Raw genomic sequence first — 19,375 nt, forward strand, 5'->3', positions numbered from 1 at the left:
TTAAAGGAAGCGATCTTTAAAAAAATTACGACTGACGACGGACGCCAAATGATGGCAAAATCTCCTATGGTGTTTTAAGGCCAGATGAGGTAAAAACTGCGCAGAGCTCTGAAATACATGCCCCTCCCCTCTTTTGCATAGATAAAGTCCATCTGAACCCCTGGATTATTTTTCTTAACCAAACCAAAAACAAGAGCTTGGTGCACATAATGCATATTGAAAAAGTTTCTGTGAAATCCAGTCGGATATTTTGGAGAAGCTTTTAATACAAGATACAAAGAGTCCCTTATATGGAAAGCATGAAAATTATTTACGTAAAAAAAAAATTAAAGATTGGAGATGCATAATTCGAATAGGTACTTGAACTTTTCTGAAATGTCATTGGTGTCATTACATGGTTTAAAAGCAGTTTTATAATCAAAGTGTCGGCCATGGACGAGCGGACGAGCAAATTAACAGATGTATAGTCATTACGAACACTACACACTTTCGTTAAAATAAACAGTGGATAGTGAATATGGTATATACATTTTTGAATATATATTAATAAACTTGCCTGCCTAGTATAAGAAAATAGCCTTTTGCCCCTTCAACTTTGTTAGTTGCTTCCAGTAGAGTTTTAACAGTCCTCCCTTCACAGAAACAGACAATTACCCGCGCTTTTGCTATTTTAAGTAACTGTTCAATGATATTTGTGAAATCTTTTACTGTAGCAGTGCCTGGAACTCCTTCATCGAATGGGATGCAAACATTATATGTCTTTGCCATTTTGATAAATCTATCCATGCCCCTGGAACCGTAACTGCCTGCAACAGAAAGAGCGCTTGTTATTGTTTGTTTCATAGCTAATGCTGGATAAATATATACAATCAATGTATGCCTATGTTGTAATTTGAATATGTCAAAAGTACTTACAGGACACAGAAAGGCATAACGAAAACAGATATAGACAAACAATATTAAAACAAAAAAGAAATTTGAAGATATGGCGATAGTACCCTACAATTTACAACAAAGGTTGAATATAGATTTAGCAGTAGATTAAGTAGTTCGAGTTTCGTATTAACAGTAAATTGATATGATAACCAACCGTAAGCAATAGGTATTGCTACATTATTATGCTTTATTATCAAATACAAGAGAAGAAGATTTATGTCCATTGAAAGTACATGTATCATTCATTTTTTGTAAATGATTTCATATCGTAATTCTTTTAAGACGAATTTTCAAAAGAATATTTAGAAAAATTTGATTATAAGGAAATATCTTAACTAAATATTTTTTACTGCTGGTCTTAATCAATAAGAAAGAATATGTCGTCAAAATATTTGCAGGTATAGTTCAATATTTCTATCCAGAGATGTTTTATTGGGTATTAATGGTGTTAAATCATAAATTGCCAAGGAAAAAATCTGCGTTGAGATGACGCATCAAGACGATTTAAGACAACAACCATTTGCAATATACTTTATGGTCAAAATGGATATTACGTTTGAGACTATTTTTCACTGTTTCAAAATGCAACAAAATACAATATAAATGACGAACTATGTGGTGTTTTACAAAAGATAGTCGTATACAGACGTAGTGACGAATAGTGGAGACTAAAGAAATAATAGCACACGAATTCGAATAAAGTGCTTAATTCGAACAACAAAAGTTTACAAAAAGCGTAAAGTAGCTTGATAATTATTTTTACATAAACTTTATAGAACTTAAAGCCGGTCTTTCAACTCAAATGTGGCTACAATTGTACGAGGATTACCATCTGATATTGGTCGAAGTCGATTGACAATGTGAGTTCAAAATGTCATTATAACCTTAAAAATTACAAAAAGTTTTGTTCATTTGAATAATTAATTAACTGAAAATGTATGGTCACTGAAGTCGTGAAAGTACCAAGCACTGGTTTCTATGTGGATATTATCTGGAAGAACTTCCAGTCTACAATCAGTGGTACCAATAAGGTACTAGTATACATAGTAATTTAAAACAGTATATCGATTTCATCCGGCATTTAACGTGTCTTATTAGTAACCATCTTCGGATAGGGTCGTATAAATACACCTAAAAAACAAGGTTAGATTCAATTGATACAGGCAATTCCAACTTAAGTTTTATTACAATTACGTTATGGTATGTATAAACTGCAGATTTAGTCAAAACGTATCAATAAATTCATCACTAGCAAATTGATGGATGGTAACACTGCGCGCTGACAGTTTATATACTGACTGACTTTAAAAACGCAACGCATATTTTGTTTATTTTTTTCCTCAAATCATGACTTATATTAATTTCATTGCTCATCATGCTTCCCGTACTCCTCTTTGAATAGAAAAATCATTACCTGAATTTCCCCAGACAATCAAACATGGTCGAATTTTGACGTCGCACGAATTTCTTGACGCGAAATTAGAAGCGCATACATGATTTTTTTGAGAACTTTTTTCCTCGTTAAACATTTCTTTGAATCAGTTGCCAAGTTTTAATCAGTAAAAAGTTGTTGATTTTCCTTTTTGTAACGACTGAGAAATGAAAATTGAAATGAAGTCATTAGAAATTTACAGACAGAATTTAGTGCACGTTCTTTTGAGAGCAATTTCGCGCCATAAAACTACTTTTAGGTCCCTTAAACTTCAGAACAGGTAGTCATAACTCGTAAGTGACCACCTATGGAACCGGTCTACCTGTAGTTTAACGTCACGTCATTTCAATCAGATTAGGTAACGTCATTTGCAGCACAGTATAACAGCTACAATGTCATTTCTTTTTACCAAGTCATTGGATGTCATGACAGACAGATTTACATTAGCAATGTTTCTCGAATGCTGAAATGTCACATTATCCACTGTAGACTTGTTGTAAATGGTTTCAGTGTTTACCACATTACTGCAAAATAACAGACTGAAATGGGTGAAAATGGGCAAAATCAGAAGGGGGAAAACTTGACTGAAAACATTCTCAACAGTAGTGGTTAACCTTTCTGTCAATCATTTAGGGATTTTTAACAGCTGTCGATTGACACGACCAATAGTTAAGAGAAAACCAGGATTTTAGTGCATACCACATGATTTAAACGTTAAGCGTAACGTAATCAATTCATCTTTCGACTTTCAAACTTACCTTAGACGATGAAGAAATAAATCAACTTTATATTCAATTTAGTATTTCATGCATCATGTGTATTTTAAAATGAAAAACTAAAACAATAATCGAGTGTTGCGTTTCTAAAGTCGGTCAGTATATGTACCAACCACAGTCCGACCCTGTGGTAGTAACATACTAACGCTCCAGAGCAAAACTTTTGAAAAAGAAAAATTGTGTTCAATTAGATATATTCGTAGTGACGAATAGTGGAGACTAAAGAAACAGCACACGAATGCAATTCGGCCCTTTTTATTTACGAGATGCAGACAAGCCGTTTTTCTTATGGAAGCCAGTTTGAACTTGTCATGTTAAGAAGAAGATTATCGAGTTTTGAGTGGTTGTTGTCCTTAACGACGTTTCTTCCGTTCTATAAGAATAGGTGTTCTCTAAGATTGTTAAGAGGTTTGTTTCTACGAACTATCGCCTTACAGTCAGTTGACATGTAAAGAGTTTCAAGTTTTCACCGAATTGAACTTTCCTTTTGGTGAATTACCTTTGAGTTAAGTGTATTTCCTATTCTTATTGTTTTATTATATGTATCAAATAAAACCTTCAGCTGAGGCATAAATATTTCTACCATTGATAGTATAAATATTTCTAACATTGATAGTATAAAATTATATTTCTAACATTGATAGTATACATTTCTTTTCTAACATTGATAGTATAAACATTTCTAACATTGATAGTATAAATTTCTTGACTAACATTAATACTGTAAATTCAGAAATTATTGCGATGTTTTTATTATTGCGAAAAATGCGACAGGGTTATATTCGCAATAATTTAAACTCGCATTTTGAAATATTTTATATGAATTAAACAGGATTTTTCTCAATATCGCAAAAATTAAAATCGCATTTTAGTCTATGATGACAAAATCGCAATAATAAATGCACGCAATAATTTCTGAATTTATAGTAGTATAAATATTTCTAACATTGATAGTATCATTTTCTTGTAGTGATGGTTAACCATTACAGAAATTTATTTGACATATAGAAAGTAATTTCATGTTAGTATTATTTATAATGTGCCACATTTCTTTCTGTTCGTGACATCAAAATCAATTTTTCAATGAATTAACGTGCAATACGGCGATAGCTAACGATTTCTGTATACATCAATCTTATACTAACTGTACTATTAACAAAATTTCAATAAAAAATATGATTACGTGTTAATTGGCCTTTTAATTAGTTGCAGCAACTGCATGTCGAAACTACATCTAGATTTGGAGATTATCAGTCAAATATCAGAAATCAGTGAGTACATTTTCAAAAACCCTAGACTAAAAAGTTTTTCAGAACCAAACAAAAGTACGAGAGGAAATTTTTGCTTTTCATTGTTCCAGTAAATGTGCTTTTCTTGTAAACTTGCATAATCTGAAAACAGCAAAATTTTGTATAACTGTGCTTTCGACTTCTATAATTGTTAAACGTTAGACTTTCATATGCAAAACTACACCACATGATTCATATAACTTCAATCACTTTCATATACATAGCTACGCCTCATGATTAATTTTACTTCATTCACTATCATATGCATATCTTAACCTCATGATTCATTTTACTTCATTCACTTTCATGTGCATATTTACAACTCATAATTCCCTTGAATTCATTCACTTTCATATGCATAGCTACACCTCATGATTCATGTTACTTCAATCACTTTCATATGCATAGCTACGCCTCATAATTCATTTTACTTCATTCACTTTCATTTGCATAGTTATACCTCATGATTCATTTTATTTCATTCACTTTCATGTGCATAGCTACACCTCATGATTCATTTTACTTCATTCACTTTCAAATGCAAAGCCATACCTCATGATTCATTTTACTTCATTCACTTGCATATGCATAGCTATACCTCATGATTCATTTTTAACTCATTTACTTTCATATGCAAAGCTATACCACATGATTCAGTTTACTTCATTCACATAGCTATACCACATGATTCATTTTATTGATTCACTTTCATAAGCATAGCTACACCTCATGATTCATTTTACTTCATTCACTTTCAAGTGCATAGCTACACCTCATGATTCATTTTACTTCATTCACTTTCATATGCAAAGCTATACCTCACGATTCATTTTACTTCATTCACTTTCATATGCATAGCTACACCTCATGATTCATTTACTTCATTCACTTTCATGTGCATAGCTACACCTCATTATTCATTTTACTTCATTCACTTTCATGTGCATAGCTACACCTCATGATTCATTTTACTTCAATCACTTTCATACGTATACCTTTTCCCTCAATATTCATATTATTTCAATCACTTTCATATGCATAACTATACCTCATTATTCACTTTACTTCAATCACTTCTTAATCAAAGCTAAACATTAATTTTTAGCGCTCTCCTCAAATATAATTTACCGAAATCTACAATTTTTTCAACAACTAAGTTTTAGAGCACACTGCTCAACTCATTGTCAATGTTACTTTTAATATAGAGATATTTCCTGACTGTCTAAAAATAACTATTTATTATGCAATTGGCCAACTAGATTACAAATTACATATTTCAAATCCTATTTGACAAAAATTTCCGCGGTTTGCGTTCACACTTCTTCCGGATTAAATGCGTATTTGTGAATCAGGAGTCAAACCACTTGAGATAGGTACATGTAGTTTGACATCCATTTTCAACGAACATCGAATTTGAGTCTATAGATTTAAATACGTGTGAACGCAAATGAGTATTCTAATCGAGAATATATTCGTGAAAATGCTATTTTATTACTACATTTTGCTCAAGAAAATCACGTGCATGAATGAATATTCATATCTTTTACTCGTAGGCGGAATTAAATCTAGAATAACGAGAAAAGAATTACAGAAACACGTGTAAACGCAAACTGGATTTAAATCCGAAATGATAAATCCAGTAATAAATCGGATTTAAGAATACTAGTATCCAATTTAAAAACAGCATGTGTATTATTGAATTCATGTATTAGTATATAAACAAAATTCGACAATCTTTGTCGACACTTGGGTAATTTTGCTCCAATCATAATTTGAATTGAGTCAAACCAGAATTAAATAAGATTTTCGTTCATACAACTTGACCTAGAGAGTTACAAGGGCATTAGCTGTCAAATTCATGCTCACCGATTTGACTCAAATTCTCATATTTGATTTATAACATACTAAAATGTATATCCAAATAATAAAAAAGTCTAAGATAAAAAAATTACGATGCACAGACTCGATAAAATGTATCAGCATTTCGTGTGTATTTTAGTCTAGACGCCATCTAATTAACCATCGAGGTGACCTCCGAAGATTGCCGACGGTCATATAACCCGATATAAACATAAACATAGATATAAATAGATAGCGAACTCGTGTAATTGGATTTTTCTATGTCTGTTTGATTTCATATCATAGGTTTAAAAACATGTTAATAATCGTTTTTACCTGTATAACAATGAGTTTTTGTAGTTCGAATCAGTCAACCAAATGATTTACCCTTGTTTCACTTCCAATGTTGACATTCTTTTCTTTTTAATAGCTCAACACGCCTAGTTCATACGTAACCAATCTCTATCTAAGGGATTCAATTAAAGTTCACATGAATACGGATTTAATGAGGTCGAATTATTCACTTGCAGGTGAATAATTCATAAGCGATGTTTCTTTTGCTTATTTTGACAAAACTGAACTAAACTGGCTGCTAAAAGCGAATTGTTATATCACTATTTTACTTTCATTAATGATTGAACCAAAAAAAAAATCATATATTCTATTTTTTTTCTATATCTCGTAGCTAATGCCCCTTTAATTAAGGCATTTAGCTACAAGTTTAGCATAAAGTCTGTAACAAACCAGTCAACAACTATTTCATCAAGTCAAATGCCAGGACCCATATTTGTAGATTAGCCAACTGTTAAAAGTCTTAAAAAATAGAAAATTAGAGAACTGTAACAAAAAATGTTTTTTAAAATGTGATTTGAATTTTAATAATGGAGCTACAACTTTTACAGTAGCTCCGTGGCAAAAGTGTTCTGAAACAATACATTTATACATATGTAAACGGCAGAATAGCTCCGTGGCGGAAGTGTTCTGAAACAATACCTTTATACATATATAAACGGCAACATAGCTCCGTGGAGAAAGTGTTCTGAAACAATACCTTTATACATATGTAAACGGAAAAATAGCTCCGTGGTGAAAGTGTTCTGAAACAATACCTTTATACATATTTAAACGGCAAAATAGCTCCGTGGCAAAAGTGTTCTGAAATAATACCTTTATACATATGTAAACGGCAAAATAGCTCCGTGGCGAAAGTGTTCTGAAACAATACCTTTATATATATGTAAACAGTAACATATAATATTGCATCATTAACTAACACTATTATACACAAAAAAAAACAAATATTTGTAATGAATGTGGTATAATGGCCAATGAGACAACTCTTAGGCTCCTCCAATGACCAAATGATTTAGTAATTATAGTAATGACATAAAACAATTTAGACGAGAAAACTAACGGCCTGATTTATGTATAAAACATATTTAATCTGCGAAAGAAGTCTATGAAAAAAACCAACCAGCAAATTTAATATGTACCGGATCGTCTAGAATAGGCGATACTGTGCAGATAAGGAAAAAATTATAAGAGTCTAAAGATTTGCGCAACGGTACAAAACGATTTTATAACATCATCTTTGTATATTACCACCTTATATTAGAACCGTTTCGCAAATCTTTATATATATATATATATATATATATAATTATTCTCACAAACCAAATGTCAAAGGTATGTTTTAATAACAACATAAATACCGTACGAAAGTAGATAGAGACATTTACAATTAAGTACCCAGAAGAGTTCAATTTGTTTAGGTCTCCTTAATTAGTTGACACCGTTCATTTAGTTCTGAACATGTTTTGGAATTCATTGAATCATGAAACTTCAATTCAATTTTCAATTCTTTTAATACTTTAAGTTATAGTAGAAGATGACATAATGACATTCTCCACTTTATTTTTTAATATTTTAAAATGGTTGAATGTGGAAAAACGAATTCAATATCAAAAGGCAATACTTGTATTTAAATCATCAAAGGATATGGTTCCTAACTATTTACGAGAAAACTTTCATTTTACTGATAATCAAAATTATAAATAACGTTCAGCTGATGAAAAACTATTGAAACTTCCGAAGCCAAAAACAAATACTTTGAAGAAAACCTTTTATATATTCTGGTTCGCAAATATGGAACAGTTTACCAAATGAAATAAAGGTGAGTAATTCACTTGTATCTTTTAAAGCAAAATGTTACAAGTTTTTTCATGAAGAAGGCAGATTAATATGTTTTTTTCATTAATATCTATACAAAATTGTATATTGTGTATAGATCATCATAATATTGTATGTACTTTATGTATATGTTATTATTATTTTTAGGACTCTCAGGAAGATTAGTTTTAACTAATGGGATTATCCTCTTGAAATAAAGATAATTATTTATTTATTTTAGTTAAGCAAATAATGCTCATCAGCACAATGACATGTAAAATATATATGCAAATACAATAACTGATAAACTAATACATAATAATAAATAACTGATAAATGAACACATCAGAGAAGAATAATGATCTAAATTAAGTATTGGATACTAACAAGTCTGTTCTACGTTTATATGCATGGAAATTTACATAGGTTATGTATGTCTTTTACATTTTCTGAGCTCAACAACTGTTCAAGCTTAAATGACGATTGACGCCTACAATAATAAGGCTTATGTACTGTCTCCTTATTACATTATAACAATCACACTGTAAAATTAAACGAAATTCGTGCTCTATTGTATTTAAAGTACAGATTTTCTTGCTGATCTATTAACATCGTGGTAACGGCCTGTTTCAACAAATAAACTACGTGAAGACAATTTTCTATATTCTCGTTAGATACACTCTAAACTTCACATGTTTAGTAAGGTAACACAATTTTCTATATTCTCGTTAGATACACTCTAAACTTCACATGTTTAGTAAGGTAACACAATTTTCTATATTCTCGTTAGATACACTCTAAACTTCACATGTTTAGTAAACAAACATTACTAACACAGTATTTATACAAAAAACACTTTGGCGAACTGTCCAATAATTGATTCAAATATTGTTTAGCTTTAACAAATATTCTAGCTTTGATAAAATACATATGAGCGTTATTTACAACTAAACTTTCTTGGTCATACCAGAAGTCGTTCAGACCCAAATTAAACAATAAATACTTCAGCTGATGAATCCAACTACTTCTGTTATTACATTGATTCCGTACCTGTTCTTGATAACAATTTTTAAGAATACAATTATTCGTTAATAAAAGTTTAAACCAGGATTTTATAATATTATACCATCTAAGTATATCAAAGGATATCTACCAAGCTCATAATACACAATTGCATTTGTGGTACATTGTTTGACACCCAAAAGATTTTTGCAAAAATCTAACTGAACTTTTTCAATATTCGGAGCTTTATGAAAGCCCATGTCTCACTGACATAGCATAAAATACTACTTATATACGTATTAAACAAATTTAAGTATGTGAAAACATTCAAATATGAAGATGAAACTTTTGATTTCAAGACAAAAACCGCTTTCCTACCTTGCTCAGCTAATTGTTTCTGAGTTTTAAAAAATTTAGTGTGAGGTCTATTCCTATAGTGAAATTTAATACATTCTTTTCTACAGTCATTAAAAGCTGAACAATTAAAAATGAAATGGTATTCATCACCAATGTCATCTAAATTGCACAATACGCACTTTCTTTTTTCTCTTTATAAATTTAGCCATCTACCAGTTTCAATTGATAATTTTATGTACAGAGTTCGAAATTTTAAAGATAAGGATATTTGTCTGTCATCCAAAATAATGAGATATTTCCCGAACTAAAGATTATCCTTATATAAACTGTAGCTTTTGGTGATTCCTGCAGGTATGCAAGCCACAATTCAATTTTGTTTAAATTGATATATTAAGTTGTTCTACGGTTTCGTGTAACCATGTTTTGTGAACAAAGAATTATATATGTTGTTTCAAACACATGACAAGACACACGTGTCTAAAATCTAGGACTAATAGATTCATTGTATTAGAAATAAGATGTGGTATGAGTGCCAATGAGATAACTCTCCATCCAAGTCACAAAGTGTAAAAAGTAAACAATTATAGGTCAAAGTACGGCTTTCAACACGGAGCCTTGGCTCACACCGAACAGCGAGCTATAAAGGGCCCCAAAATGACTAGAGTAAAACAATTCAAACAGGAAAACCAACGGTCTAATCTATATAAAAAACGAGAAACGAGAAGCACTTATGAACAACATCAACAAACGACAACCACTGAACAACAGGCTCCTGACTTAGGACAGGTGCAAACAAATCCAAGCTTGGGTCATATATTATTGATTAATTTAGCCAGTTAAACATACATATTTTCTTTCGATTCCAAGAAGAATGGAGATTAGGTCTGTATTTTGATTAGGTTGTTTTACTGCTATATAAAGTAAGTCGTTTCAATCGAAATTGTCTTACGAGAAAAAAAAACTAAGGTTTCGCTTGCTCGTACTTCTTTATATCGTCCATAGAACAAAATTTTAAAAATAAAATCAAATTTACAGATTTGAACAATTTCATAACTCCAGGCATAACATATTTTTTAACTTTCAAGTCGAAAGAAAGAAAAAAAAAACATTTCCAAGAAACTTAAAAAATACCGCTTTGACTGTGTTTTTTTTTCTTTAGCGCAAGCTGTTTTGTACTTGCGTTCATTTTCTAATCGTTGTTTTATTTTGACATTGGAGTAATAGTCATTTTTTTTTCATTTATCATGAATTTACATTTTGAATGAAAATTGTGTTATCAGTAACCAATCTTTTTTATTTGTATTGATGGTCTACTGTTTCATTTACATATATCCTAAATATCGTGATCATATATAGAGAAAGATAATTGCATCCGAGATCGCATTATGTAATGGACTAATTTTACCATTGTATTACTGTCCGCCTTTAATTGCCGATGGGCATTCCACTCTCTTTTGAAAATACTAAATCGAATACGAAAGTACATGCACGGAGAAGTTTGTTTGAGGTGAAAATACGTAGTCCAATATTTCACGGCTTCATTTATACACACACAGTGCACTGATTCTTTATAACATATTAACGAAATCATTTGAAATTTTGTCAGTTTCCGAAGAAAGACCTATATTACAATATATTGCAATAAGCATATTTATGTACGTCGACATGCCGCTGCATGACAATTCATCAGTTTTTGAAGACATGTCAAACTGTCACTAGTGTTAGAAGTCCTAGTAATGGACTTCTGCTAGTATCCCAGGAATTGTATATTTAAATATACAATTCCTTGTAGTATCAAATCAACTGTTCTATCGCACATAGATCGGCAGATGGAGATGTTTGGTACAATCTAATTTCTAAAATGACATTGTCATAGTTTTAAGACACTGTTGTTATCTGTATATGTATCTTACGAAAGCCTATTAGGATCACAAAAAAAAAAATATTTATCTCGTAATTACGAGATAACTATCGCGTAATTACGAGAAAACTATCGCGTAATTATCTCGTAATTACGCGATAGTTATCTCGTAATTACGAGATAATTATCTCGTAATTACAAGATAAAAAACTTCTTATCTCGTAATTACGCGATAGTTTTCTCGTAATTACGCGATAATTATCTCGTCATTACGAGATAAAACTATGATTATCTCGTAATTACGAGATAAAAATCTTATCTCGTAATTACGCGATAATTATCTCGTAATCACGAGATAAAACAATGATTATCTCGTAATTACGCGATAATTATCGCGTAATTACGAGATAATTATCGCGTAATTACGCGATAGTTTTCTCGTAATTACGAGATAAAAATATTTTTTTTGTGACCCTAATAGGCTTTCGTAGTATCTGTATCAACATCAAATAGTAAAGTACTTTTTGTCGGAGTTGTGGACTACTTATTCCAAATAATGTTGATTTCGACAACGAGCTTTGTAATCGCGGAGAAAAAGTTGAGTGTAAATCAAATATGTGAATATGAGTTCAATCCGTGAACATGAATTTGACATTTAAATGTGCAAGTTATGTTGTAGCTGATATTTTTCCATCGCGGTAAATCGTTGTTTACTAATTGAATGTCAGTGGAGGAAGAAAGCCAGACGTATAGTTATTACTGACACTTACTCTCGCTTTACACTAATATACATAGACTAACCTCTCAATAATCATTTGCAAAAGTCAATAATGGTTTGATTCAAGAGGAATTGTAGGATCCTTGTAATGGGTCATTATTTAAAAAAAAGGTGGCGGTAGTACATCGTCCGTAAATTTAATTATAGGCCGAAGTTGTTTTATAAAGATAGTTTACACATACTGTACTTAAACAATATATTGAAATGTTTCGTACAGAACAGCGTGGTGCCTTTTATGTTTGGTTGATGAAAAAGCTACTTGCACTTAAGACATAGGACTAGGAAATTCTATTATAAAAGAGTATTTGTTGCCTCAAAACATTATATGGTTTCTGATAGGTTTGGTTAACTTTCAGAGCTGAGGCATGATCTTCACTTGGTGCGATGTTTTTATCAAGATTCGTTGTTGTGGGCACCACACGTCGTTATTCATACGGCAGAATTAATATTCACACCGTTTTATATAACTACAATAAAATAGTTTACTTATAATAGGTCAATGTGTCTGTATTATGAATCGAAAATTATAATGCATATAACAATTTTATACCGAATTTGATGTCACCTTAACATATTTTCTGCACTAAGATATCTCTTTACGTTAACATTCAATCAGAACCTGGTTGTTCTTCCTTCATCAAACTATAGTTTATAGCTTACTATTTCGGGTTCAGATCAAAGTGAAAAAGATATACAGGGACAATATAAGGCGTAACTTCAAGTCTTATCTCATCATTCCTCACTTTTCCAGTTGAAAAAAAAAAATAAATCAAATTCCTGAATTCTAGGTCCGCATTGTCTAATTTTTGTATTTATATGTCTGCCCTTTTTATGGACTTGCCTCTCATATTGTTTCCTTGATATTCTTTTCTTTACAATTGTTCTCCTACTCTTATTACAATGAAAAGCACTTTAGAATTCAACTTCATTGAATAGTGTCCTTAAAAACTTAGAAACCTGCTTCCATTTATATTGGTAAAACACATTTTGTATATATTAGTCATCAATTACAAATACATAAGCATCGCAAAATAAAGAAAAAAAAACATTATGGAGAAATATAAGGACGATGCAATAATGATTAATAGTATGTATTGTTAAGGACATGTATACACGAAAATACATATGCATTGTCCCATAATAGAATGTACAGCATCAGCAAAAACAGAGATAAAGAAACCAGTGCACTTGAATGTTTAATAAACCATCATATATAGATATTTTTTTTCGGTGGCCTAACTGTGATTTTGAAATTAAAAAAAATTCCAATAAAAGTGGATTCCTTTTTCTTTGGGTGTTGTTGTAACAGTAAATTTGGTCCGGTAGTAAAATTTGTCCGCCAGACTTTTTTTCCTAGTTAATCAAGTCCATGACCATTATTTTACTAGGAATTTAAGTCCCAGGAAAAAATTTCCTAGGAAAATAAGTCCATAGCTAGTAAAATATGTCTGGCACTTATTTTCCCAGGATAAATTGTCCTAAGACTTGTTTTTCTAGTAATTTTTATTATATTTTAAAAATTATTGAAAATAAAAAAAAACATTTTCTTAGTTAAGATTGGAAAGTTTCATTATTTTTTTCCTATTAAAATAAAAGGACATGGCCGGACGTTATAACCTAGGCATGTTAATGACATGGACATGATGTCCTAGGAAAATTAGTCTGGGGACATAAATTTTATTAAAATATTAATACACAACTCTAAAACAATATTAAAACATAACATTTAAATTTAACTTTCAAAATAAAGGGAATGGACGTTTTCACCTAGGAATATTAATGACATGGACATGATTTCCTAGGAAAATTAGTCTGGGGACAAACATTATATTTAAAAAATTGATACACAACTCTTAAACAATATTAAAACATAACATTTATATTTACCTTTTAGAACAAAGGGCATGTGGACGTTTTTACCTAGAAATATTAATGACATGGACATGATTTCCTAGGAACATTAGTCTGGGGACATGAATTTTATTAAAAATATAAATACACAACTCTTAAACAATATTAAAACTTAAAATTTAAATTTCCAATATTGTTTAAATGTAAATGATTTGATTCATTAATATTTTTCCTATATAAAAAAAGGACATGGACGTTTTTACCTAGGAATATTAATGACATGGACTTGAAATCCTAGGAAAATTAGTCTGGGGACATAAATTACTAACATCGGACTAAAAATACTAGTAAATTCTGTAACCATGGACTATTTATACTAGTAATATGTGTCCGCCCGGACATATTTTACCAGGACAAATTTATCTCTTACATTGTCAGTTGTGTGTTAATTAACTATATACCGAGACAAGAAAGAAATTGTCATATCTGCAAGACTGGTCTTGGGGACGAATTTCATTAAATATGTTTATGTAAAAATGATAAAGTAAAGGATTTAAGGAAAAAAATCATTCCAGATTATTATGTAATATTTCCACAAGTTAGTAAAATGTATGATATGCTCAAATACTGTAATATAGCTGTACTTATGAATTTGGCCATTTTTACACAAAAAGTAGAAAGATTGGTGATCTAATCTTACATATTTCATATGCACATAAATCCATGTAATTTAGAATTTTTTTTCTGATACTCTATGTATTAATTATAAATATTCGTTACGGACATTGTCGACCTCGTGGAATTGTTGACACAGATCTGCACAGGTTCACTCTGTTCGCTCTCAAAGTATTATGTGAAATAGAATCAATTCATATGCAAATGTTTTATATTCAAATGTCAATTTGCTATATAAACATGTATGTTTTGTCGCTCCTGGTACGTAGTAACTGCGGCTGAGCTGTATTTTGAAATAAACATCTAAACATCTATAATTCATAAAGTTCAAATCATACCAGTTATAGAAGAAGCAGAAATAGAACAAAGATGAAAAGATGACGCTTCTGATTGCAGTGTCATATTTGCTGCCTTTAAATGGTAAACTGGATAAATTTTCCCTTTCTAATTGACGATTATTTGAATTTCCATTTTACCCAACGGTCATGGCATTTTTTCGTTATAGATAAATTTATTCGTTATAGATAAATGTATTCTGTGTGAAGGAATAATTTGATATTTGGTCAAGGACTTTGTGACTTTAGTTGTATCTTAAGCGATTTTCATTTCCCTGTTTGGCGACACTTTGAATTTTGAATACAACATTTGAACATGGAATTTTTGTTCAGTCTTATTACGAGAATGAATATACTTTTCACAAAATCGCGTGCAAGTATTTGTTTTGGATTGATGAGAAATACAACCTTTCTTTATACTTTTATATAAACTTATTTCACGAACCTAAATTGTGGATTTTCTAGTGCACGTTCACTCTTAATCGATTTTCTTTTCATATTGACCATTGGCGTTATCGATTTCTACCATGGCAACTTTAAAGGGGCATTAGCTACGAGATATAAAAAATGATTTTTTTTTTGTTCAATCATTAATGAAAGTGATGAAGTGAAATACTAATACGCTTTTAGCAGCTAATTTGGTTCAATTTTGTCATAATAAGATAAGACACATCGCTGATGAATTATTTACTCTCAAATAAACAATTCGACCTCTTTGAATCCGTATTCATGTGACCTTTAATCTAACCCCTTAGCTGGAGATGGGTTACGCATGTATTCAGCTGTTAAAAGGAAAAGAATGTCAACATTGAAAGTGAAACAAGGATGAATCATTTGGTTGACTAATTTGATCCACAAAAAAATCATTCATACACAGGTAAAAACGACGATAAACATACTTTTCAAACTCAAACAGACCAGGACAAATCCAATTCTACATAGACGCTGTTTATGTTTATATTTATGTTTATATCGGGTTATATTGGTAAGACCGTCGGCAGTCTTCGGAGGTCATTTCGGTTGTTAATTAGATGACGTCTAGACAAAAATACACATGACATGTTGATACATATTATCGAGTCCATGCATTGTTAATTGTTTATTTTAGACTTTTTGTAATTTGGATATACATTTTAGTATGTTATAAATCAAATATGAGAATTTGAGTCAAATCAGTGAAGATGAATTTGACAGCTAATGCCCCTTTAAAATTTGATTGGTGTAAATGAATATGACTTCTCCTGTCTAGCAGTAAAACCCTTGCTAAAGTGGGGCGTCCCTTTCGCTGTGCGAGATGTTAACATATTGACACGTCCTGTAAGAATAGGGACATTAAATTTGTGCCCAAAAGTAGGGCGAGCGCCTCGATCTCTGCTTGGTAAAGAACAATTTCAACAACTCTCCAAGGAGTCCACAGGTGACATTTTATGAGGCATAATTTCTTTCCCCTTCTAAGATACCCTCATTTGCCAATGGCAGTCCAAATTTTCCACTCTTCAACCCGGTTTGCCTCCCTTGTCTGCCTCCCTTGCAGACCATATAGCTGTACATTATACAGTGTATATATTGTTAATTTGTTATCGTCCTACATATCCATGAAATATTAAAATATGCCCCTGGATGTTAAGCAAGCAACAATCAATCAATCAATAAGGGATTGCAATCTTATCAACTTATTCCAACAGAGACCAAGTGACTTCGAAGTCAGCAATCAAAAATCACACAATGAGCAAAACCCATATCGCAGAACAGACTATGAAAGGTCCTGACATGACAAATGTAAAACTATTTGCTTCGACAACAAACGTGTGCTAGGAGTACAAATGGAGCAGTACAGGTATATTAGAAGATAACACTTTTTCATTAGAAAAATCGGGAGCAGAGAAGCAATTGCTCTTTTGATGGTTTTGGTAAAGTTGACAGTGTCTTTACTGTGATTACCATGCATACTGATTAAAAGTTATTTTCAAAATCAGAATTATATGATATTTTGATATTTTTGTTAAACTGCTTGGTTTGAAATGTAAATACATAATTCATAAATTCATATTTTACCCTAAAATGCAGTAAAAGCATATTTGCATTGATCTTTTAAAACAGATATTAATCTTAGCTGCATACTGATAATCTAGATAAATCTTTTCAAAAAGACATATAAACAGATAAGTTTTATCCATACACCAGTTTAAGATAATATGTATTGTCATATAAACAAGTTAACAATGTTATTGACAAAACCATAATTATAGAAGATTCTTAAGTTCATTCCATACATCAAATTTCAGAGAATTCCGGCTGGTAAACATCGAGTTACACATTCCAACAGAATCTATAAATATTCAACCACTAACTTTTAGAAGACACTTTTTTTTTCTTGAAAACACCTTTTCTAATGTGTAAATGTAACGATAAAGAGTTATGTATATTTAGGAGAGACAACCACGGTTTAAAAGAAATTTAATTTTTAAAATAATTCAGTTTGCCTTTCTGTTATCCACGATGCAAAGCAGTCTGTTTTGTTGATATATATATATATATATATATATATACAAGTCTAAATTGAAAACAACGTTCAAACCTATGATTGCGTTGGATAAAAACCGCAATTTTTATACGTGTGCATGTAAAACAAATTTCTTGGTAGAGGGGTCTAAATACAGAACAAACAACATTTTCCAAAAGACCAAAAAGTGAAAAAGTATATTTTAACAAAACGCATTTGACTAACAGGTCGAACAACTGATGTTCTTAAACCCTGCTGACTGCCATTGGCGATTGCCAAATAAATTGATCACCAGGTGTAAAATATGGATCTTACATATTAATTTAATACCAAACAGAAAACAATAAACTTGCGGAAAATATGGTAAACCGCAAACATGAGGTGCAAAAAATTTGTACACCATACCCGGATTTCGACAATTAATGTCTCTTCGGTGATGTTAGGGATCGAAACGGTATTTGGAAGGCCATATAATTTACTTCAATTTAGGATAGACTCTTGCATTTTAAAGAGTCGAAATAGGATGAACGGATCATATAAACCCGAAGGAAAATATAATACAAACCCAAACGAAAAAATATAAACAAGTCTAAATTGAAAACAACGTTCAAACCTATGATTGCGTTGGATAAAAACCGCAATTTTTATACGTGTGCATGTAAAACAAATTTCTTGGTAGTGGGGTCTAAATACAGCACAAACAACATTTTCCAAAAGACCAAAAAGTGAAAAAGTATATTTCAACAAAACGCATTTGACTAACAGGTCGAACAACTGATGTTCTTAAACCCTGCTGACTGCCATTGGCGATTGCCAAATAAATTGATCACCAGATGTAAAATTTGGATCTTACATATTAATTTAATACCAAACAGAAAACAATAAACTTGTGGAAAAGATGGTATACCGCAAACATGAGGTGCAAAAATTTGTACACCATATCCGGATTTCGACAATTAATGTCTCTTCAGTGATGTTAGGGATCGAAACGGTATTTGGAAGGCCATATAATTTACCTCAATTTAGGATAGACTCTTTCAATTTAAAGAGTCGAAATATGATGAACGGATCATATAAACCCGAAGGAAAATATAATACAAACCCAAACGAAAAATATAAACAAGTCTAAATTGAAAACAACGTTCAAACCTATGATTGCGTTGGATAAAAACCGCAATTTTTATACGTGTGCATGTAAAACAAATTTCTTGGTAGTGGGGTCTTAATACAGGACAAACAACATTTTCCAAAAGACCAAAAAGTGAAAAAGTATATTTCAACAAAACGCATTTGACTAACAGGTCGAACAACTGATGTTCTTAAACCCTACTGACTGCCATTGGCGATTGCCAAATAAATTGATCACCATATGTAAAATTTGGATCTTACATATTAATTTAATACCAAACAGAAAACAATAAACTTGCGGAAAAGATGGTATACCGCAAACACGAGGTGCAAAAATTTGTACACCATATCCGGATTTCGACAATTAATGTCTCTTCAGTGATGTTAGGGATCGAAACGGTATTTGGAAGGCAATATAATTTACCTCAATTTAGGATAGACTCT

General features: G+C 31.2%; 1 protein-coding gene across 1 annotated transcript in view; it reads right to left on the reverse strand.

The window, feature by feature from the left end:
* The window catches only part of LOC127724753 (metabotropic glutamate receptor 1-like), an 84,593-nt gene that overhangs the window by 31,974 nt on the left and 33,244 nt on the right, over positions 1-19,375 (reverse strand). The window contains exon 2 of the mRNA XM_052231850.1: positions 557-806. Within this exon, the coding sequence (XP_052087810.1) occupies positions 557-806 (250 nt within the window). The remainder of the gene's footprint in view (positions 1-556; positions 807-19,375) is intronic.

The sequence above is a fragment of the Mytilus californianus genome, unplaced genomic scaffold, assembly GCF_021869535.1.
Source record: "Mytilus californianus isolate M0D057914Y unplaced genomic scaffold, xbMytCali1.0.p SCAF_14, whole genome shotgun sequence".
Classification (NCBI taxonomy): Eukaryota; Metazoa; Mollusca; class Bivalvia; order Mytilida; family Mytilidae; genus Mytilus; species Mytilus californianus.